Genomic DNA, 21,713 nt, shown 5'->3' with positions numbered 1-21,713 from the left:
GTCTATTCATAAGACACTCTATCATCAGAATGGGCATCAGCTAGCGTGAGCTGGTCCCCTTACTGATGAGAGACTATGAAAGAAGAACACGAGAGGGAGCCCGACCGGAACTTCTTCACACACAAGATTCACTTTTCAACATCGTGAATTGAGCTGAAGAGCATAGGAACGCACATCTCTTTCTTCTATCCCGCACGTCGCATACACACTCGTACCTGGAGTCAGAAGTCTGCAGCATACAACAGCACAGAGCATGCAAAATGGTCGAGTACAATAGCTTCTCAGGACTCATTGGCAACCGAACTGCCAATATTGGAATGGATTGCGGCGACTTAAGCGCCGGGGCATGGTGTTCCAGAACTAACTGCAAGCTTCCACCCCCTCTGCTCAGTGACCGCGTTTACCATCCAACGGCATCGAGGCTTATACGACCCATGGCTGGGCAAATAGGGGCGCTCAGTTGTGGTCCGATGGTAAGCCTCCTATGGAACGCCTACTGTCATGTCATTGTTTCCACCAACTCAAGCTGTGAGATCCCTTTCAAAGTCCTCTAGTCCTTCAACGAGCTGGACTCTGTTTCGCAGGCCACTTGGTCTACCTGGTGACGAAAGCTCGGCGTGTCCCTCCTTTCAAGCTTCTCATTCTTTTTCTGGAATCCTTTCTCGGTCATTGTCCTGAGGGTTCGGGATAGCACCTAGTCGCAACTCCCGACCCCCCCTTTGTCGTTCTCCGGGTTCACGCCTCTGTACTGACGGTACGCGGTCGCTCTTTGCCTTGACTTCTGAGGGCACCGTTATTTCGTTCGTATTCAACCGATGCACCGGTAGTATTGTGGAGCTGGCGCTGCTGGTTTCCCTCGATGGGCCCATTTCCCTTTCAATATGCTTTGCAGGCGGACGCTTGGACGTCCTCAGTGACAAAGGAATCCCGCACCGGATGCTTCTGTTTGGCCGCCCTCTGCCAACCCCATGATCGGTCCCGATCGTCCCAGGCACATGGCGCTCGCGGAACCCTGCTCCCATGCGTCGAGTGAAGGGGCTCTCAGGCATCTTGGCGGCGCATAGATAGAGCCTTGCGTAGGTGGATGCTCACCTCTTATCACCCTTTCTTTGCCCGAGCCGCGTATTATTTCAGCGTCTCAGGCTGATCACAAGTCGGCAGCATGGTTGAGGACCGATCTTCCCTTCAACATGGAGTATGGAGTACCGCCTAACAGTGAATTCGTGCCGGACTGGCTATCATGCCCCTTTGACGCTTTCGTGCAGAACACTCAGGCGATGCAACGGCGGGACTGGGCACCGATGCTGGTCTCTCTGCGGGACCAGAAGAGTTACCTCGAAGATTTGCTGTCGAGGACGGCTACGAAACTCTACGCTCTCCGAGATAGACAGACGCGCAACGAGCGGGCATTACGAGACACGCCGGGCCCGCGGTCCAAAAGGAAGAAGATCATGCAAAAGAAGTTCTTGACCGAGAAAACCATCCGGACATGCGAGAATGAGGAGCAAGCCATCATCAACTGCCTACGCGTCTGTCAGAACAACATCAATACGCTGGAAGCCATCATTCATCCTACGGAGCCTTCTTCCATGGCGGCAGATCACAGCTGGAGCGAGTCGCGCGAATCGTTTCTGACGAGCGAATCATCCGTCGACTGGACCGAGGGGTGGGTGGACAATGGCGAGATGTCCCCGTTCCAAAGGCAGACTCGGCGGCCGGCAGTTTTTGAGGACATCGCGCCCGAGACGCCAGTGGACCAGATCAAATGCCCTGGACTTCCCCCATGCTCGCGCAATGCAGTCCCTGCCCCACCGCCGAACTCGGCTAGGAGCGTGCAAACGAGCCTGTCACCGGTAGCAGCATGCTTCCGGCCAAGCAAAAGCAGTGCATCAAAGGAGGTGGAGGATAGGGCAAGGCAATTGGACAAGCTGAGCATATCGGGGCTGCTGGCCTCAAAACGGCTGAATGGACTGCAGCTTGCAGCGCCTCAGAGACGGTTTTCCGATGCAGAGGTCAACCACATGTTCCGTCGTCTGTCAGGAGTTCCGAACGCAGGACCGAGCCTCGACCCAAGGAGACACATTAGCTCTGCAGGCGAGAGGAGTCGGAGTAAACTGAGCACGAACTCGCCACGGAGAAGCATTTCCATATGACGTTCCAAGTTGGAGAGATTGTGTAAAAGTGGGAAAGGGTGGCGTGGACCCTGCAAAATGGGTGCAGGAGATGCAAATTGTACGCATCTACTCCAGCTCAGGCTGGGCCTGGTCTACGATGGCGCAAACACGGCCATCCTTACTATGCTTCCAGCTGATGTATAAAGGATCTTTGGACCCATTTCGAGTTTCCTTGCACCTGGGCTGTTTGTGGATTGGGGTCACGTGCTGGCTCTACGGAACCTTGGAAACATCAATTGAAGAGACAGTTTCAGGTTGGGCTTGTCTGTTTCTCGCGTCGAACAGTTTACAGTATAACGTTTGTAGCCATAGAGAAGCAAGAGTAATCACGCAATACAGGGTAGAGTGTAGCAAATACATGCCGAGAATGTACTTCCATGGTCCCGATGGTGAATTCAGTTCAACCGATGACATGTCGTTCGCATACATCCCACGTCATTTATTATATAAGGGCCCGCCCGCGCGGTGCGGGGGTTCCGTCCAACAAGGATTCCAAGGTTCCTACCCGCCCCCGCCACCAAGCCCAGAGTGGAATCATCAATTGCAAAACGACGCTTCACTCGCTTGGGAGAAGACTGAACCCACAGAAGACGCCCGAAACCCACTTCTGTCCCCGCTCCCTCTTCAACACACTGCTGGCGGAGTCTCAACACTCCATGGCCCCCCTCAATACCATTTACTCTCGTCCGCTGCACACGTATCCTCCCCGGAAGTGGGCACCATAGCGTGCCCATCGACGTTTGCATTCCCTTGACGACGAGACACCTTGACTCTCCCAAGGCCGTACCCCTCGCTCTACACAGCATTTCCGCAGAGATCGAACCGTCTTCCCTTCTAGGCAGTCGTATTGCTATCGCGGTCCGTCCCCTCGACCACTGCTGGCCCTGTGCGACCTCATTTGCTCCTCGCCATCCGTCCGCCGCAACCATGACGAACCTCGGCAGCGACGCGACTGTCACCAACGACAGCAAGCTCCGAGAGCGTCCTACCGCGAAGCCAGTACGTTTGGAGAATGCAGATGACGCGAGACAGCGTGTGCTGGAGCTCAACGAGGAAGAGGAAAGCAAGCAATTCAAGGAGAAGCGCACGTATGGCCGCACTCCAGATGGCACAGGTGAGTGGATACCCTCCCGACGATGCGGGCAGCTTCAGACGACTTGCCATTGCGAACGACTTGCCATTGCGAATGTGCACTAATATCTTCATTCTACCGTAGTCTTCATCGTGCCCCAAACACACGACATGGTGTCGCAGCTCCTGTCTCCCTCGCAACCTAAAAACCTGTCCGACTTGGTAGTTCTTGGAGTGCTCGCAGGCCTGATACTCACGCTGTACCTCCTACCCCCCACCGCTCGCATCCCCGGGTTTGCTGTAATCTTTCTCTTCTGGCGCGCAGCTTACAACGCAGGCCTCGGCTGGTTGCTCCACCACCAGTCCAACCATAACCGTCTTGTTCTATGGGCCAAGCACTCGCGCATCTTCGAGAAGCCCGAATCGGGCAGAAACCCCCATCCCCGGCTGTATAAGCTTCTCAAGCGCGAGATGGAGACCAAGATCCCAAAAGATTACAAGTTCGATGAAGCGCCGCTCGAGTACAATACCTGGCTGCTGTTCCGCCGTGTCGTAGACCTGATCCTCATGTGTGACTTCGTCTCCTACTGCCTGTTCGCCATAGCGTGTTTCAATCGGCCTGAGGAGAGCTGGGTCCTGTGGGCGCTACGGTGGTTCACTGGCATCGTCCTATTCCTGTTCAATCTCTGGGTAAAGCTGGATGCCCACCGTGTAGTCAAGGACTATGCCTGGTATTGGGGCGACTTCTTCTACCTGATCGATCAGCAACTGACGTTTGACGGAGTCTTCGAGATGGCTCCGCACCCCATGTACTCAGTAGGCTATGCCGGCTACTATGGCATCTCCATGATGACCGCTAGCTACAAAGTGTTAGCTATTTCCATCATCGCCCACGCTGCCCAATTTGCCTTCTTGACTCTCGTTGAGAGCCCACACATCGAGAAGACGTACAATCGTCCGCCGCCCCGAAAGCACCAACCTTCGGCATCTACCGGTCACGCGGAACGTCCGACATCGAGCCAGTCCGAAGGCGCCTTTGCAGAATCCACGCAGACTGCTGATGCACACGACCAGCCGCCTCAAATCCATAATCTCATTGGCATCAAAAATGTGGATTTCCATCGAGCAATCGATGTGGCCGTGACGCTCTTCGTTTTCTACATGGCTTGCCTGACACTGCTTACACCTAACACGACGCTTGTCAGAGCCTTCTTCATAGTCAACGCGTTTTTGTGGCGATTGTGGTATGCTCTTGGAATTGGGTTCATCCTGGACCGGCAATCAACCGAAAAAGCGTGGACGCGTCATTTCATCAAATACGGTGAGAGCAAGGAAGAGGCCTGGCAACAGTTCAAGTACATGTACCACCTAAGCATGACCATGTGCCATGCATCCTTCCTTTGCGCGGCCTGGAAGATGTACAGTCTGCCGCCGGATTGGACGTACGGACTATGCACTCTTCGGCACGTTGTCGGTGTCGCTCTCATCGCCTTACAGTTGTGGACAGACATAAGCATCTACGACTCCCTAGGGGAGTTTGGTTGGTTCTTTGGCGACTTCTTCTTTGACCCTCCATCGAAGAACTTGACCTATTCTGGCATCTACCGCTTCCTCAATAATCCCGAACGCGTCCTGGGCCTGACCGGAGTATGGGGTGTAGCGTTGATCACGTGGAGCACCCCAATCTTCTATCTTGCAGCGACGGCGCATATCCTCAATCTCGGCTTCCTCCAATTCGTCGAGCGCCCGCATATGCAGAAGCTATACGGCCAGAACCTGCGTAAGGTGTCCGGTCTGAGTAAGACGCTGCAGCAATCGCTGCCCTCGCCCATCAGGAAGCTGCATAACAGGGCTGATGGAATGCTTCAGTCCACTGTCGACTTCATCGAAGACCTGGTGGAGACTGCACGGCCTAAACTGGCAGCGGGCGTCAACACCTTCTTCAAGGATACTCCAGCACTGTTCAAGACGTACCCTGCACGCATCTCCATCACGCGCCTGGAGCCCGACCTAGCCGGCCTCAACCCCAAAGACTACAGCGTCGAAATCCATGGCACCGTATCGTCTACCCCAACCGACTACTTCCAGATCGCAGCCCGAGAAGGCGAACTCGCCCGCACCCCAGCCCAGCGCACCAACGAATTCAAGACGCTCGTCCTCGAATACGGGGCCCCCATCAAGGTCCGCTGGCGAGCGCCCCTCAACCACAGTAGAAAGGACTGGATAGGCCTCTACATGGTGGCCGACAACCCGTCACGCGAGATTACCAGCATCGCGTCCAACGGCCGCTGGATCGCCACGAACAAGGGCCAATACGACTCCGTCCGCGCGGAAGAAGGCATCCTCGTCTCGGACAAGCTCGTCATTGGCGAAGAGGCCCGCGCCGACGGCGGAGACTCGTCCTACTATACCGGCGAGATGGAGTTCCGCGGCGACAAGCTCTTCTGGACGACGGGCGTCTTCGAGTTCCGGTACCACCACAACGGCAAGCACAACGTCATGGCGTTGAGCCAGGCGTTTGAGATCAGCATCCCCAAGTTTGACGAGGAGAACGTCGAGCTCGATGAGAAGGGGACCATGCACCGGGCCGTGGAGCAGGCGCTGCTGCCCATTATCCAGAATTGTTTCGATCGGGATCCGGAGATTGCGCCGGGGACGGCCGAGGAGGGATTTGGCGGGTTGGTCGAAAGGGATGGGAAGTATGCGAGACGAGTGGTTTTTGCCGTGTTGCAGATGTGAGTACTGAGTTGTCCTGCTGCAGTGAGGGGATGCTGGCTAACCTGTGTTGCTTATGAAAGGTTTGGTATCGAATTCGCACCAGAGGTTGTGCAGGCCGATGGCAATGTGAGGAATCTGGCTTGGCGGATTTGCAACGCGAAGAAAGTCCTGGTACGTGAGCTCATGTTGCTATTGCCATCGAAGTTATCAACGTCTACTCCTTTTTTTCTCTTCTCCCAATTCTATCCCTCCGACTACGAGGTTCAAGGCTAACGAGCTCGCCACACAGGCTCCCTACAGCATGTCGTCGGGCAAAGGCAGGAACACGCCTACCTTGCGCTAACTACAGTAAATTAGTAGACTAGCTTGATGGAAGTGGAGTGGGCTAGTCGGATGGAACGAAGCGGAGCGGATCCGGAGCGGCTGCCATGTGGAAGCGGATGGTGCCGTCTCGGCACAAAACCTATCTTTGTCAAACGGCGCAACAATAATGAATTGAATATCTTGCGGTTCCCATGGAAGTGGTAAAGAGGGGTGTCGCTGTTGCTATTACTGCTAGAGCCTCGTGGCTTTCCATGTGTTGTGAATTTCTTTGTTTTGGACGTGGAGAAGGGCGTGCGGGCACCTGCTTGGGAACGAACTAGGGAGGCGGAGGCGGGAAGCGGGGAGCGGCGTCCGTCATGGGCTTGACTTTGGATGAAAAGAAAATGGGATGAAGAAGGATGAGTACACGGTAGACGAGGTTTTGAAAGAAGAGACCTTTGTTGTACTTTGGGATGTTGCGTTGTCATGCATGGTAAGGGAATGTGGTCGTGGCGGGGTAGTTTCGTTTTATTGTTCGCTGGATGAGACGAGGGAGGGAGGGGAAGGATTTGGGGGGTGGTGTTATGTCACGGTTCTTTAGCTGCTTGCTTTTTTGCCTCTTTTCTTTTTTTCTCTACGATTTGTGTATTGCTTTGATGGTGTGTGTGTGCATGAGGGTTGTGTGTTGAAGCGGTGGACGGGTGGACGGGCGGGCGTAGACGGGCGGCAGGCGTAGACGGGTGTGATAGAATAGAATAGGGAAGGTAGAGAAGTAGACCCAGTCTTAGTCTAACAGTAGAGAAAACACATCATCGTTCGTCGCTTTTGCGGGTTTCCGGTGTCGTTGGTTGGAGTGTCAAACTCCGTGTTTCCGATGGTGCAAGTATGAGTGCAAGTACGCATTAGTGCGTAAGGGCGAGGGTAAGGTGCACTAGGTCTTTGAGCCGCAGGGTAGTACCTAGACAGACTACAGGTATGCTTTGTGTACGTACGTGCAGTAGACTCCCGCAAATTGACAGTAGTTGACAGTATTACTGACGGTACTCAACAAGCCCCGCCCGCTCGTGTCTGTGCGATTTGCCTAGGTGGTATAAAGAGGAGAGCGGAAGAATGTAGCCGGTAGCCGTCTGGGAATGAAAGGACCCAGCTCATGTGCGTCACGTGCTTTCACAGCTCCTTTCACGGCTCCCTTGCTGGGCAAGAATTTGAGCCTGAGGATGCTATTTTGGGATTTGGGAAGTAGTGCGGAGGCAAGGGATATGTAGGGAGTTAGGTAAAGGTAAGAAGGGCGGCCAACAAGTTAGATTGGCTGGCTGCGAGAGGAGTAGTTAGGAGTATTACCTAAGCGGTAGTAGTGTAGGCTGTACTCTAAGGCACAGTCTACGAGAGGGAGCCTCAGACATAGCGGCTTGGTCAAGGAGTTAAAGATTGGATCCCTAAATAGATATAGGCTAGTTGGACTTGAGCTGTTGCGGCCTTGTGTGCTCCACAGGATGAAAGGAGAGTTAGAGGAGCAACACTTCGTATTTCCTTCGTTTATTTAGACCGCAGCTATCATTCCTAACTTCTTCCCTAATTGCTAGAGCTAGTACTCGGAGCCTACGGGCGCAGATTGGTAGTATCCCTCCTCCTCTATTGTCGTCGATCGCGATACCAGTGACGCTGCTTTGTAGCACTTTCGCAGTGACTGCCCGCACCCTCTCTAATACGGGACGCCCTTGCATCTAAACTAAACATGCCGACATTCAGAATTTTGAGATATTGGCCGTTAAGGCGTTAGTCAACGGCTTTGTTCCCTACGGTCTTGTAACTTGTAGAGGTTAATGTATTATTCCGCTGCGGCCACACTGCGGGATCAGCCGGCTGGTAGGCACGGAGACGCGTAGTCTCGCAGGTGTGCGTTGATGTGTTTGGGTAGGAATGGAGAGTTCAAGTAGGAGGGTGTGGTTCTTTCTGCGAGGCCGAGTTTGTGCGGTGGGCTATGTGGTCGGTTTCTATTTTAGAAGTAGTGAGCTTTTTTTTTTGTGAGAGCGTGGATGACTCCGGGCTCACCAGATCCTGAGTTACTAATTTTACGAGTTACGAAAACTATTTTGGACGAATATGTCTTGCGATCTTGATTGGATTTCCCAAGCTCTTCCCACGTCAGGGGTACCTTCTGGTCACGACGAGATACAATTCTACGCCGTGGAGTGTATGCTAGGAAGGCACGGGAGGTGCCTATGTTGTGTGCATTGTCTATTGGAGTTTCAAAGGCTTTAGAAAGTATAGAATGTCACGAGGACCTCGGTCAAGCATGCGCGAGAGCGGGAGTTGGCACCCTAAATAGTACTGATGTCGCACCACCTGCTTCCATTGCTCGATTTTCTAGACAACTCTATCGTTTACTAAACAACCAAGTACCCGATTTGTCTTAAACTGTCTATCCTATTTGTAATGATTGCGGGAAAATAATGATTGTCGCCATCATCTGCACTTGAAAAGCAGACTCCGCCGGGCCTATTTAGAACATCTATTTTCAAACTTCAAGTGCGTTTGTAACAACCACGGTAGCACTCCTTGTGATATATAAACGCGCCTGCTTGCCCTCTACTCCTAACCTAACATTACGATCTTTGCTAACCTAAAAGAAGCCTGTGAGGAGTGCATGTCCCCAGGAAAGCCTTGTTGACCCGTTTCTGTGATCCCATCGTTCTGTTCGCTCGAAGTAGTTTTGATTGCTGAAGTTGGTGATGGTGATGCTCTGTAGTATCAAAGTAGTTCACGGTTAAGCGGGTCGTCCGTAACCTTTGCACTAGAGAGTCAGTTACGTCTCAAGTAATAATCCTTTCAACTCTTGGTCCATCTATAGTATATAAATGCTCCTTCTACTCTGATTTACATACAACCGCCACTTACGTGCTGGAAACTCGAATTCAAATCAGATCCAAAAACAACATATGTCACTGCCTGAAATCATCAACCTGCTCATGCATGTTATGTTGCTAACCAAAAATGACATGTGAATGGTACATGTTCCTAAAAAAGATCTTTATCTCCTGTCTCTACGACCTCATAGTCCTGTTCTCTTTAAGCAACTTACCTATAAAGTCTGAACCTCCGCACATATGTTTTGAACGCTTCTATCTTGCAGGCGATTCGATGTGGCGCTGGTTATCATCAGCACCGTTATCCACCGTCCAAAGATGGATTCCATGTTCTCATCCACCGCTGCCCTTTCTTCAAAGAACTTGGCAAAATTAAGCTCCAACTCGTTACCACCTTCCTGCAGTATAAAAGCATGGCACATTCCTTCCTTCCTTCTGCACAAAACTCGGTATTGCAATAAAACAAAATGCCATGGGGATGGGGAATGTCTGTTCGAAAAAGTAGGTGGGAAGGGGCGATGGGTTGTTGCGGCCTCGTTGCTTGGGATGGAGAGCGTTGTGTATGAGAGACGTTGCGCCTGGCTTGCTAAAACGCTATTAAGCCGGTGATGATAATCACTACCAACAAGTACATTCTAAAGGGGTTGCTGCAATTTTTATGTCAACCAAAAAGAATGACTTGATCTTCCCTCTATCAACGCTTTATAGCCCGTTCGATTTCCTTATTATCGGAGGATGGATTATAATGTCTCCATTTTGTCCACGTTCCTGCCTTTTACATATCATGATGACTTTGCATTTGGAGGTGAGAAATACAGGCGAATGTGTCTATCTAAAATGCCAGCGCTACGGATATGTTCTAGCTCGCGAGTCCCTCCTCTAACACGGCGACGGGCCCTTTTGATACTTAAGCCATACTACATGTAGATGTATGTGCTAGTTCGCAGCATTTGAAAAGCAGCAAGCTAATCGGCCTGTACCAAGCTAAACAACACATATGCTCTTCTTCTCACTTTTCTCCCCTCCGACCAGCTCTCCCAATCTCTCTGCACCATATAAAATCTCCGTACTTTCCTATACATACTGCATTCACGCACCCGGTTCTTCTGTCTTCAAAGACCACTGCTACCCTCGCATGTCTTGGGCCAGAAAGCTAAAGTTCACGCCTTCCGGACCTGCCCGGTACTTACAAATGATGAAATTGAATCATGATGTTCCTATTTCAAGAAGCTTGACGTGACAACTATATGTCATTCGGTCTTGGGAATTGTCTCGGGGGTTGCTTGAGTAGTTGATACGCCGGGGAACGAACGATTTTCAAGATATGGCTTGTAGACCGCGGAAGAGCACATAAGACTCCCGAGTAGGAACTTAGTCCCCTTTGTACACAGCAAACAGTCACTCAGGAGAGGGAGGAGCGTCGAGGTTTGAGGGATGATGGCCATTATCGCCACGACTCCATCGTGCATAGCTTCGAACCGAAACTAATCAGCTCCAAGTCTCGCTCTACTGAATTAACACCGGCTCCAGACCGCCTTACGATCCTCCTAGTCATCTTCCACTATGTAAGTCCCCTTCTTCTGCCCCCATCTACTTCTGCACCCACCCCGCAGTTCCACCTAAAAGTCAACAGCTCTAGCAAGATGTCTGACGTCTCTTTCAAAAAAGTTGACCGAGATGCATGACCTGCCAGCTCGATTTGCCACAAAGAAAGGAATAGCGTGTAGCGGTATATGCAATGCAGGCATAGTAAATTGTCCCCTTAGAAATTGAAAGAAGCCGCTTCTGTCCCTGCTAATAGAGGTAATCTGCGTACAGAGTGTCGTCCTCGACAGTCGCGGAAGAGGATAGAGAGGATAGGAGAGCAGATAGGCTCTTATTAATAAAAGCAACTGCGCTCTCCGTCTTGTTGCCCGAACCTATGGCTGAGAAGGAATAGTAACAGGAAGCGGTGGTAATTAAGAAATATTGGGGAGGAAGGGGGGGGACAAACTTATATCTATCGGCTCAGTGCTAGGTCTACATTTAGTTGCGTCAATAACGTGGCAGAGCGGTCGTAGCTAACGCACATCACCACATGTACACCACCACCGACGATTACACGAACGGGCTTCGCCGTCTAAAGGAATAACTGGAGGGCACGTTCACTAAACCGTTATCTTGCCTCCTAACACTCCTCTACTTCCTTTATCGTCGCTTCGCTGACCTCTTCCAGCCCTTTTTCTGCCGCCGCCATGTTCCCCGAAATCGTGTTGCCCACGACGTCCTCTCGCGCCATCGACAATAACATTATACCGTCAAGCGACGAGCAGTTGAACGTACAAACTGTACGGGTCAACACAATAATAGAAGTGCTTGCAAAAAATACTAATACAATGCTTAATATCTCATTCAATTTGGAATCGTAAAATAGAGCAATAACGTTACTTTGCTACAACACTCCTCTCACAACCCCAGCTGTTGCAATCGATCAAGTAGTTCCTGACTCGCAACGTCTTGTTCGCACGGCAGTAAACGGCTCTCCATAAAAGCTATCTCTCTCAACTCCTCAATTCCCTCGCCCTCAATCGAGCGCTCCTGGAGCGTATTCACAGCCTGAATGAACGTAAAGATAAAAAGAAGTTCCCTCGGTTTATTTGTATACGCGTACTTGTCATTCTCGTAGATACTCAACATTGGGTGAAAGCTGTTGACACAGATGTACTCATGGGCACCGTAGTCGTTGATCTGCATCTTGCTAGGTTTTCTGTAACCGGCCTTTAAAGCTTTAATAGGCGCAGAGCGGAAGGGATCGCAGTATTCCGGTAGTAGGAACGGCTTGACTTTGTTATGAAGCGTGCGCCAGCATAGGAGCACGACTTTGGGACGGATGCAGGCGATTATATCGTCGAATGCGGAGAATGAGATGCCGTCGTTCACCAGCCGTGTCTGAGGAGACTCGGTCTTTCGGATCGATTGGCTTCTAAACATCCATCGATCTAGAATTATCGTGTCGTGAATGCTGCGCGTGCCTTTAGTCGCTAACTGAATCGATTTGTCAACAAGCAGCAGAGTGGGAGACTGTTCCAGCATTTCGTCGAATTCTAGCTTGTCGAAGGAGTCGCAAGGTTCACGGAGAACGACAACGATGTCAGGGTAACCAGTAGCCAGCTCTATGGAGTTATTCACTCCTTCGTCGCTGATTTCTTAGAGTCCTCCCCAGATCCTCGATTTCCCAGGGAAGATTAGGGGTCCTGAAATAGGTGGATTGACTCCTAGATTTACCAAAATTTCGGCGAAATTTTCATTTTCGGGGTCGACATCGAGTCTATATATTCCTCTGCTCATTGTGCCTACTCCACCACGTGTCCACCCCTGGTTGCTGAAACTTGAGCGACACGTGAGGGCGAAGTGCGGGTGAGGGCAAGTGGTGAGATTGAGGGCGAGGTGAGATTGAGATGCGGGGCAAGGGCCTTACTTATAGATCTCACCAGTCGGACCCTCTCTCGCCGAGTCACCATGCCTGCGCCACCACCGCCACCACGTCTTCTCAGATTGGCTCCATGTCCTCAAACAGAACCTCATATCTCAACCTGGTGTTAGCTCAAAATGGAGGCCACGGACGCTCATGGCGTACCGCGAGTGTTCAAAAGCCGACAAGGAATGGGTCGGCGGGAGGCTCTTCCGCGCGGTGGTATCTCTCGTGCCCGAGATAACAAAAACAAGGACGTCAGGGGCTTCGGTGGTGCTCCTCGTCATCGTCACCACCGCCCGTCCGGACTACTTGCCCGTGAAAAGAGGAGCCAAAGGATGCAAGTGTACTCGCAGTAGCCAAATGCCACATATTCCCCGGCCCTGTGTTTTCCGTGGTCACAACATCTTCCATGCCGTGTGTGTTCGGGATATTCTGCGGTGTCGAGCCCATGCCCTGTGTGTGCAGTATATTCTGCGCGTCCTCGGACCCCCCTTCCCCCTCCGCCTTTCTCTTCCTCCACCTTCCTCTCCGTCTCCCGCTTCCCCCCTCACTCTGGGTGATACAGTATGCCCGCAAACTCGTCTCGCTCCACTTCCTCTGTTTCAAGAACCGCGACATGGTCGACTGCGACACCTCTATCCCCCTCTCCGCCCTCAACCACTTGACCATTTCGCTCTGTTCCATCCACCCGGATCGCAGCAGCTCCTCGAACAGCGCCTCCGCATCCGCATCGCTGAGTTTCGTTGGACGGCCCAGAGGTTTGACCTCGCCGTCTGCGTCTATGGGCTTCCGTACGCTGCCGTACGTGCGGAGATTGTGGGCAACGGTGTAAACGGACTTGAGGGTGCAGCCCTGTTGCGCGGCTATTATTTTGGCTGGAGTCCCGTTCAGAAGCTCCCGGCATATATTCAGACGAAGACTGTCTGAGAGGCCGCGGGTGGAAGGGCCTCTGGTTACCGGCTTAGGTTTCGGGGTGGGCGCTGGTGGGGAGAGGGTACTTGATGGCGTGGTGTTGGACGGTTCGGAAAGGCTAGGTAATGGCCTTCTGATGGACGGATCCGAAGGGGTAGGTAAAGGCGTGGTATTGGGCGGTTGGGAGAGGGGAGGTAATATCCGACTCGGTTCCGTGGTGTTAGGGGGGACGGAATGATTCATCGCTTGAAAGGATTTGCAGCTGCAACGAAGACTCCAAAAGTCAGTCTCAAGAGCGTTCACTCAGATGGCAGAAGAGACTTACGATAATAACACGTACGACGGAAATAACACGATGCAGTGCGGTGTCAATGACGCTTGTGATGCTACGCCTTTAGGCGGACAAGGAACTCTGGAGTTGCCGAGGAAGTCGCTTACCCGATTAATGCATATGTGTAAACAACTCTTTCCCGATTAACGATGTTGGGTTCGCTTAGATGCGTCCATATCTGGAGTGTTTTGCATCCGAAAATGGGCGCCTCCAAGCCAGCAAAATCTTGGCATAGATCTGCGAGCAATCCATGTTCATTACATAATCGTCGTCAGGTATAAGAAGCTTTTCCCGTCCTGGTTTTATTTCACCTCAAACCTCTAGACTCTCGCCATCCTCTTTCTACCAGCACTTTCTTGCGCATGGTAGAACCTTGCCTCTACTACCTTTTCACTGATAGCAACTTCGACTGTCGTCAATATTTTCCCTCCATGAAGCAGCCTCTCTGCTTCATTTCACCTGTCCAGTATTTCGATCCTATCATTCGCATTACCTTTCGACGACTTCAGGAACGGTGCTCTCAGAATTTGCCGAAGCTTGATCTGCCTCCGCTCCAGAAGGCCACGTAACACCGCCAACATCTTGCTCGGATCAACGGACGGCATTACAAATTGTAATCAACCGAACAAGGGCTCGGAGATTGATGCTCATGCGACCTACTTCGCTGCCACTGCCAGGATACCAAGCTCGGTTGCTGCACTGAATGGCCACGAAGCTACGCGCTTTGTCATACAATGGAATCAACCCAATACGTCACGCGTCTGTCTGGCATAAATAGCTTTCATGGCCGAAACCTCGTATTGCGGCGTCACTTGCAGCAAACTAGGGGCTGAAGCAGGTCCCTAGGGCGCGGGCAGAAGTGGACACCAATCACCCAACCTGAGCGAAGTCGCGCCATCGGAAGTGGGCAGCGCCGGCGTGGGCTTGACTCGAAGCTGGGTCTCGGTCTTGCCGACGATCAGGGAATCGTATGGATATCGGAGATTCTGCCAGGTCTCAGTTTGATTCATTTGTCTGTCCAGCTGACGAGACACGGGTTATGCGAAAGGATAGCTGGAAGGATCTGAGACTGCTTGGAGACTCCGGGATGCGTATCCGGAAGTACAGCCTGGCTTCAGACGAGTTGGCATCACCAAACCCCCTTTAGGCTGACGGATACTAGTGGAACATTTGCACCCTTGAAATTGCCCAGACACTTCATGCAGGGGCCACAGCTGAGGTCGTGGTCGAAAAGATAGGAACCCGGGGGCGGTGCTGGACCTCGCGTCAGCCTGGTATTCCGCTGGCGTTGATCCGTTTTGAAGGCTGCCTCTCCCTCTGGTCCTATGGCCCGCAAACGTCATAGTCGCAGCCAAATGCGGCGTCGAAGTGCCACGTTGAGCATGCCGCACGCTCCGCGAAACGACAAAAGCCATCGCCTTTCTACAACAAGCCGCTTCCAAACCACACGCTCAGTAGCAATACCTGCGATACCGAAAGCGACGACAGCAGCAGCAGCAGCAGCAGCAGCAGCAACAGTAGAGACGACGATGATGATGAAGAAAACGGTGATCGCTGCTGCCATCGAAGCAATGGGCGCCTGAAGTCTACCACGAGTCTTGGTTGCCCGTACCGGCACAAGAGCAAGTACGGCCGTTACGGCCGTGACAGCGCTCCGGCTCAACGGTCTAATATGAAGATGGCTTTCCCTTCATCACACATGACTACAGATGGGTGGCTACGGCCTCCCATAGTGAGCGCAACGCCTGGGCAAGACTAAGAACAGTTGCCTAACATCGCTATGTTCCCACTATGTACCCACTCTCCTCAGGTATAACTTTTCTAACCGCTTTCATCTATGCTTTTGGCAATACCGAGATGACCTCTGCACAAGATCCCTCACTACTGCTTCGACTCGGTTGCAGACAGCACCAGGTCGCTGCTACTCTTCATCTATTCTTCCCAGAGCTCCATCTCGAAAGCCAGTACAAGCACAGTACCTACCTAAGCAAGCAAAACCAGCAGCTCTGGCTGGATGCTGTGCTGCTTCCTGCCATCGGCAAAACAGTGGATGATTCCACTAGCGTCGTAGCCGAAAGCGAAAATATCCGCTTTAACAGACAGTAACGGGCCTGGATATCTATGACTTGCCCTTATTACGTACGTCAGGGGCGAGCCGTCAATTGAAGACCCAGCGAAATCACCGAGTCGGGCATCCAGATTGGTCGCAAGGGAGGGGTTTGCACAGGTAACGTCCGCATGCACGATTCTTAAAGCATGGAGATGGGAAAAGACGTTTGGGATCTGCCTTGACCATCGCAGTCGGAGCTCTTGTGTAACATCGGCAGAACGTCTCGATAAGAGATTCTCCACGGTAAAGTTCGGAGCGAACTGGAGGCGGATTCCCCTGGCGGATAGAAGTTGCCCAACACTAATAGCCTCCATTAATCTGTTTCTGCGCGCCTACTTGGGTTGAATGACGTCGGAGTTCCGAAGGGATCAGCATGTAATGCAATAGACCCAGAGGGCTGCACAGATGACTCTATACGGATAACCGATCAAAGATGCCGTCATACCAGAGTGGATTTGCTAGAGAGCTAAGGGTTACCTTCGCTCGACTCTATGTAGTGCTACGGAACGGAACAACAATATACCGATGGGGCTAACGTTCGGCGATGTTTGGAGCCACGTGATGCCAGCTCCGCCCACCGCGTAGCGCATGTGATGGAGCCCATCACACAGCATGTGTTAATCAGCGATATTACTGGTCAGCGATTACCAGTCAGCGATAACCGGCCTATAAGCACAAGACACGACGGCGAGCATCACGATCGCCATTGTCTTCCGATCGAGGTGGTGACCTGCCTTAAGCGAACAGTGAGCTGAATTAGTTTCTATAAGGGAATTCGTAGCATTACAGTTTCACCGAGACCGGCGATATCTTTTTCCGCAATTCTTCATCACGTGATACTACCCTGCATGCCTGGTGATTTCAATGATTAGATTCGCGCCATGTCATCTCCAGCTTCTCCCACATTACCACGTCTCGTTGCATTTCAATCAAACCGTTACGATGGTTCATGGTAAGCTTATTACCACGACCCCGGAAATACAGACAAAGGCCCTCAAACTTGCTCCCCTCTTCCCTGAATCAGATGCCCCGCAGGTGGTCACTGGGGACGATCGGATAAGATGGTTTAGATATGAGCGGAGAGAGACATGGAACAAAGAATTTGATAGTTTAATTGAAGAGATCAAAACGATAGTATGTATAGGGATGACATATACTCTTACTACGTTACTAACGTTAAAGGCAAACGACATCAAGCTCGCTGTAGAACAACACGCTGGAGCCACGCTCCGGAAGCGGAAACCCCCTGAACAGCGTCCTCTGCCCATGCTAGAATGCCTTGATGCTGGCTGGGTGATGGTCCCAGTAGGGCATGCCGCCTTCCTTCTGTCCGTTGCACCTGCAAACTGTGCGGAGGCTGCAGTCCAAGTCTGGGCGAGCACACGAGACAACCAAAGCATGGCGGGATGGCTGTGTGGTTCTGGTGTGGTCATCTTTGGGCCTGTTAGTTTCCGAACGCAGCCAGCGGGGATTCCCTATGTTTCAATACCGTTGCCGATGTCGCCATTGGGAGAAGATGAATGAGAGCATGGGGTTATGTGAATATGTCAGATTTGATGGTATCTGAAGATGTCACGGTGACAGAAAGATTGATTGAGGATGGGTTGACTGATAGTATTCAGGTGTGTCCTTGTGTGTGTGAGGCTGGGGCCTGACACCGGTTTTGATGTTCCTTCTCTGGGCACCAAGGCTGCGCAGGGCACTAGCCACTGCAGAATCACTAGCCACATGTCCTCAGACAGTACCGGTACAGACAGTTTCTCCCAGTCCTCCTCTCCAGTCCCAGATGAGATATCCATAAACTGGCTTACCATCTGACAGAATAGATCCCAATCGCCTGTCTGCCAATACTCCGTCATGACTGCAGATGGCGGGGTCATCGGCTCTACGGGCTGATCTGTTTAATAATAAGCAATAGAATAATAGATCAAGCGAAGAATACAAGTACCTCCTGCGATGGCACCTCGCACTTGGGTCGGTGATAGCAAGTGGGGCGAGGGTTCAGTGGCGACATTTATTAACGCCAACATATCCACGCCCACCGCCTCCGTTACGTTCCCCTCGTCACACTGATCTGGCTGATTGAATGCTACACCATCGTTTCCTTGGGTCAAACGAACATCTTGATCCGAGTTGGCGGCAGAAGACGATAGATTAGCGCTGGTCGCCTCCGCTATAGTCCCCCTTGCATGCTTGTCTCTTCTTTTGTCTTGCTGGGAGTCTGAGATATCCCTTGTGGCGGGAGTCGACTCCGCAGCAGTCGTAGCTTCGTCACGAGATGTGGTCACCTGCCTCCACGTGAGCGGCTCGAACCTTCGTCTCTTCTGTGCAGGTTGAAGAATACTATGCTGTGTGGACGAGGTTGATCCCGAAAAAGCGTCCAGGTCGATTCCCTCCATTGTCTCTGGCCGGCCCGACCCCGTAGTGTCGAGCACTTCGAGGCCGATGTGAGCATTCCCGCCTTGCCGTACCTCTGAGGCGTTCTTCGATCCCGCAGCTTCCGGCTCGGTTGTGTGTCTCGTCTGGACCCGCTTAGAATTCGCATCGTCGTAACCCAAAACTTTGCGCACTGAACCTAGGCTATACAATTTAGCGAAGAACTTCTTCAGAATCCTATCGCCTACCTGACGGCAGGCTCCCAAGCTGCTATGACTTCTGGGACTGTGAAGTTAACACAAAACGCATCGCTAGGCGGTAAGTAGGCTGGGTCCTGTAATACGCCGACTATGTGAGCTAGGCTGTTGGGGTTATTAATGGTCGCGTAGGCAGATGGAGTATCAGGAGTGCCTCCCGTATGTTAGCATGCCATGATTAGATGCAATAGAAAGGCATATACAAAAAAGACATAATGTCGTTGCTTGAGGCCATGTCCAACCCTTTTGGACAAGGCTTCTCATCAATCTGTTCATCTATCCTGCGCCGTCCCAAATTCGCTTCTTGTACATCTCAGAGCCATCAACCATCTGAGTCATCATATCGTAAATGATACCCTTTTCAACAAGGGACAGCATGTCCAGCACGCAGAAATACGTGAGAACGCAGAGTAAGTACATTCGGGCTTTAGCAAGCGAGCAAGAAGCCACCGTGATGAAGTTCATGGCTTGTTGGGTATGGTACCTTGCTCTACCAACGATTGTTGATTCTGCATGTTCTTGTATCGGTTTCGAGAGACCCTCAATTGGCGCAGAGGTGAATGCAGATATGTCGATGCCTAATTTCTGCACTCTAGCCTTCCACTCTTGCGCAAGGGGAGCTTTCGCTACAAACGATTCGGCGGGATATTCCCAAGTTCGTCTCTTTGGTTTAAGCCGACTGCGGTTGACAGAGTCTCGTGTTGTTTTTGTTGGGTCGAATGAAATGATCTGAATGCCATCCTGCTGTAAGTGTAAGGCATTCTCCGTCATCGCATCGTTCGTGCCGGACGTTATCGGTCATTTGAGCGTTGAATGTTCTTCTTGAAGCTGGCTCAGCGAGGGTGGTTCAGGTAGAGTCGTCGCCCTAAGATCGAGCAGCTCTCGGTCGACTGATTCGTGCGACTCCGTCGAAATCGCACAGCATTGTGCGTGATGCCGCTCGTACACACCAATAATGACTTTCAATCTTGCAACCTCATCTAAATCGACCATATCCCACTGAGCAACACCAGCGAGTTGGGCAGTGGAAAGAACCCGAATGAGGAGACGACATCGAAAAGGGCACGCTAACCACTTTGGCCAAAAGAATTCTTTTGGCCAAAGTGGTTAGCGTCCAGCTGCTTCCCGAACCGAGCTCCGTCAAAAGCCCGTTCAGCCATGGTACACAGGGCCAAGGGGCGTCACTGCGCCATGGGCTTCTCACCCAACTGATAGGCCTCTAACTGGCCATATTCGTGCCATTTGCCCATGCTTCCGAATCCGCTCCCCGCTTGACGCGACTGCTGTTTACACCATGCACCTGAGATGCAGAAACCCAGGAGCAAACGAGAGGATCTGATATATCATGCCCGTCCTCCGACGAGGCTAAGTCCCTCATTTCGTCCCTCAGTCCTTCACCAGTTGCCTTCCTGCATCTTCTTTGCCTGCATTCTACGTCCGGCATCCTGAGCCTTCTCTCTTTGAATGTGTGGCTATGGTGCCATTTGATGCAGTCGTTCTCGTCTTCGCGGTGGTCAGCAGTCTGTTGGTCTTTGTGCATGTGTACCATTTCCATCCATGGAGATTATGGTCCAAACATGAATGGCCCGTCTATTACCTGTTCTGCTACTCCGTTGCTATTGCAGGCGCCATTTCTATTACCTCTTATTTCCGGCTGAAATCGCATATTGCACTCCAGTTACTGTTGGAGTTAACCTGGCTGAATGGTTTGGGTGGTCAAGTTTGTATTAGGTCCATTGGAATGAACATTTTTGACGGGTGTTAGGTCTACACTTTCCAAAAGATATGCTCGGAAAGCTACCGTATCGAAGTTGCCCTCATCGCCGCGGTTGCCGTCTTAATTCAAGTCGTGGGTTTTGGGCTCTCGCAAACTCGGTATAGTGAAAAGGCAAGAGGCTTCTTTATTGCTGGAGCCATCCTGTTCCAAGTGCTTCCAGCGGGTATTGCAGCCGATTGCCTCCACAAGCTCCACATCAAGACGCGGCCTTTTGTATTTTTCACAGCTGCCTTTATAATCGCGGTCGCGGGCATATTGGGGATCTCAGCAGTTCTCACCAAGGACTGGTTCTTTCTGGTAAGTCCACAATACAGCATCTTTTCATGGACTAACCTAAGCAGGCAAACAATATCCTGCAATGTTCAGTAAACTTCTTCATAATTGTGTTGCGATACTCTAGGAGACTTAGGCTGATCAACTGGCTGATTAGTCGAACTCTGAGGCTCCGAGATAACTTTCAGAATGCGTCTTCGGTCACGGAGAGCTGGAAGGGGCATACAGAACAGATGCAGAGGTAGGTAGACGCCCGTCTTCTAAGCTACCAATCACTAACGGTACACTAGCCATATACCTCACGCCATCGATCACCCAGAGAGGAACACCCCGAGCATTTCCTTAAGTACTTCTACATATCCCTTATACCGAGCCCCCAGGAAAGACGAAGTTTTAGAGATCGTCCATGCCTCTCACCCTACGCCCACCGCGGAGGATATGTCTGCGCAAGTGGTGGTTGAATCGAACACACAAAAGGGCATCATCCACCCTAATAAGTTTCTGCGTTGCTATCCTTGAATACCCCACGCACCTTATAGAGGACTTTTTTTCCTTTGTTCACCGAAGCTCCGTTTCATTCTTTTCATTCCCCGTACTTTCATGTCTTTTAGTACCGAATACTAGACTATGTTCTCCGTGGTGAATACGGACTTGAGAACCTGCACTGAGTGACCATTTTGGGTCGTACTTTGACCTCACCATCCGCACCTCTGCGATACCATTTCGGGGCCACGATGACAACGTGAGATATGTAATTGCACTATTGGTGATTCGGATGATAGCATACGACCAACTTATGGCGTCGGCTTCGCCATACTGTGTACACTCCGGTGACTATAACCCTAGCGTTAATCGCACGGTCGTTCGAACTTTTCCGACGCCTGAGTGAGGCTGTGTATGTAAGTAGGAAAGGAACTAGCCGCCTAGAAATGTGGGCCCTTTTCGCTATATAATGAGAAGGGACCTTCTAATTTATATCATCACCCCACTTTCTTGTTTGCAGCCTTCGGCCATCGGAACGCTACTGAAGTATATCTGTATTAACGACCATCTTGCCGCTAGGCCAGTCCATTCTCGTTTGCGTGGCTTC

At 51.6% G+C, this 21,713-nt stretch overlaps 6 protein-coding genes across 6 annotated transcripts; 4 read left to right on the top strand and 2 right to left on the bottom strand.

Annotated features, from left to right (window-relative positions):
• Positions 1-830: 830 nt before the first annotated feature.
• Positions 831-2,307, top strand: EI97DRAFT_64653 (uncharacterized protein). Its single transcript, XM_033802986.1, has 2 exons — positions 831-1,076; positions 1,162-2,307. The coding sequence occupies exon 2, from the start codon at positions 1,191-1,193 to the stop codon at positions 2,151-2,153; it is 963 nt and encodes a 320-aa protein (XP_033653117.1). The 5' UTR covers positions 831-1,076; positions 1,162-1,190; the 3' UTR covers positions 2,154-2,307.
• Positions 2,308-3,000: 693 nt separating this feature from the next.
• On the top strand, positions 3,001-6,311 carry EI97DRAFT_64592 (phosphatidylethanolamine N-methyltransferas-like protein). Its single transcript, XM_033802985.1, has 4 exons — positions 3,001-3,288; positions 3,391-5,980; positions 6,044-6,134; positions 6,253-6,311. The coding sequence occupies exons 1-4, from the start codon at positions 3,102-3,104 to the stop codon at positions 6,304-6,306; spliced, it is 2,922 nt and encodes a 973-aa protein (XP_033653116.1). The 5' UTR covers positions 3,001-3,101; the 3' UTR covers positions 6,307-6,311.
• Positions 6,312-11,559: 5,248 nt separating this feature from the next.
• Positions 11,560-12,387, bottom strand: EI97DRAFT_64555 (uncharacterized protein). Its single transcript, XM_033802984.1, has one exon. The coding sequence runs from the start codon at positions 12,203-12,205 to the stop codon at positions 11,579-11,581; it is 627 nt and encodes a 208-aa protein (XP_033653115.1). The 5' UTR covers positions 12,206-12,387; the 3' UTR covers positions 11,560-11,578.
• Positions 12,388-16,747: 4,360 nt separating this feature from the next.
• EI97DRAFT_501773 (uncharacterized protein) lies at positions 16,748-17,877 on the top strand. Its single transcript, XM_033802721.1, has 2 exons — positions 16,748-17,074; positions 17,123-17,877. Exons 1-2 carry the CDS (start codon positions 16,805-16,807, stop codon positions 17,462-17,464), a joined length of 612 nt encoding a protein of 203 aa, XP_033653114.1. The 5' UTR covers positions 16,748-16,804; the 3' UTR covers positions 17,465-17,877.
• Positions 17,259-19,823, bottom strand: EI97DRAFT_467749 (uncharacterized protein; the record flags this gene model as incomplete). The annotated part of the gene is made up of 5 exons (XM_033801618.1): positions 17,259-17,373; positions 17,430-17,837; positions 17,889-18,520; positions 18,565-18,727; positions 19,778-19,823. 4 exons carry the CDS (start codon positions 19,821-19,823, stop codon positions 17,488-17,490), a joined length of 1,191 nt encoding a protein of 396 aa, XP_033653113.1. The 3' UTR covers positions 17,259-17,373; positions 17,430-17,487.
• EI97DRAFT_433981 (uncharacterized protein) lies at positions 19,756-21,270 on the top strand. Its single transcript, XM_033798507.1, has 4 exons — positions 19,756-20,293; positions 20,339-20,647; positions 20,692-20,864; positions 20,914-21,270. The coding sequence occupies exons 1-4, from the start codon at positions 20,048-20,050 to the stop codon at positions 21,140-21,142; spliced, it is 957 nt and encodes a 318-aa protein (XP_033653112.1). The 5' UTR covers positions 19,756-20,047; the 3' UTR covers positions 21,143-21,270.
• Positions 21,271-21,713: the final 443 nt, after the last annotated feature.

This window comes from Westerdykella ornata (genome assembly GCF_010094085.1).
Source record: "Westerdykella ornata strain CBS 379.55 unplaced genomic scaffold EI97scaffold_13, whole genome shotgun sequence".
In the NCBI taxonomy this organism is placed as follows: Eukaryota; Fungi; Ascomycota; class Dothideomycetes; order Pleosporales; family Sporormiaceae; genus Westerdykella; species Westerdykella ornata.
Note: the sequence above shows the minus strand (reverse complement) of the source record. Positions and strands in the feature narration are given on the sequence as shown.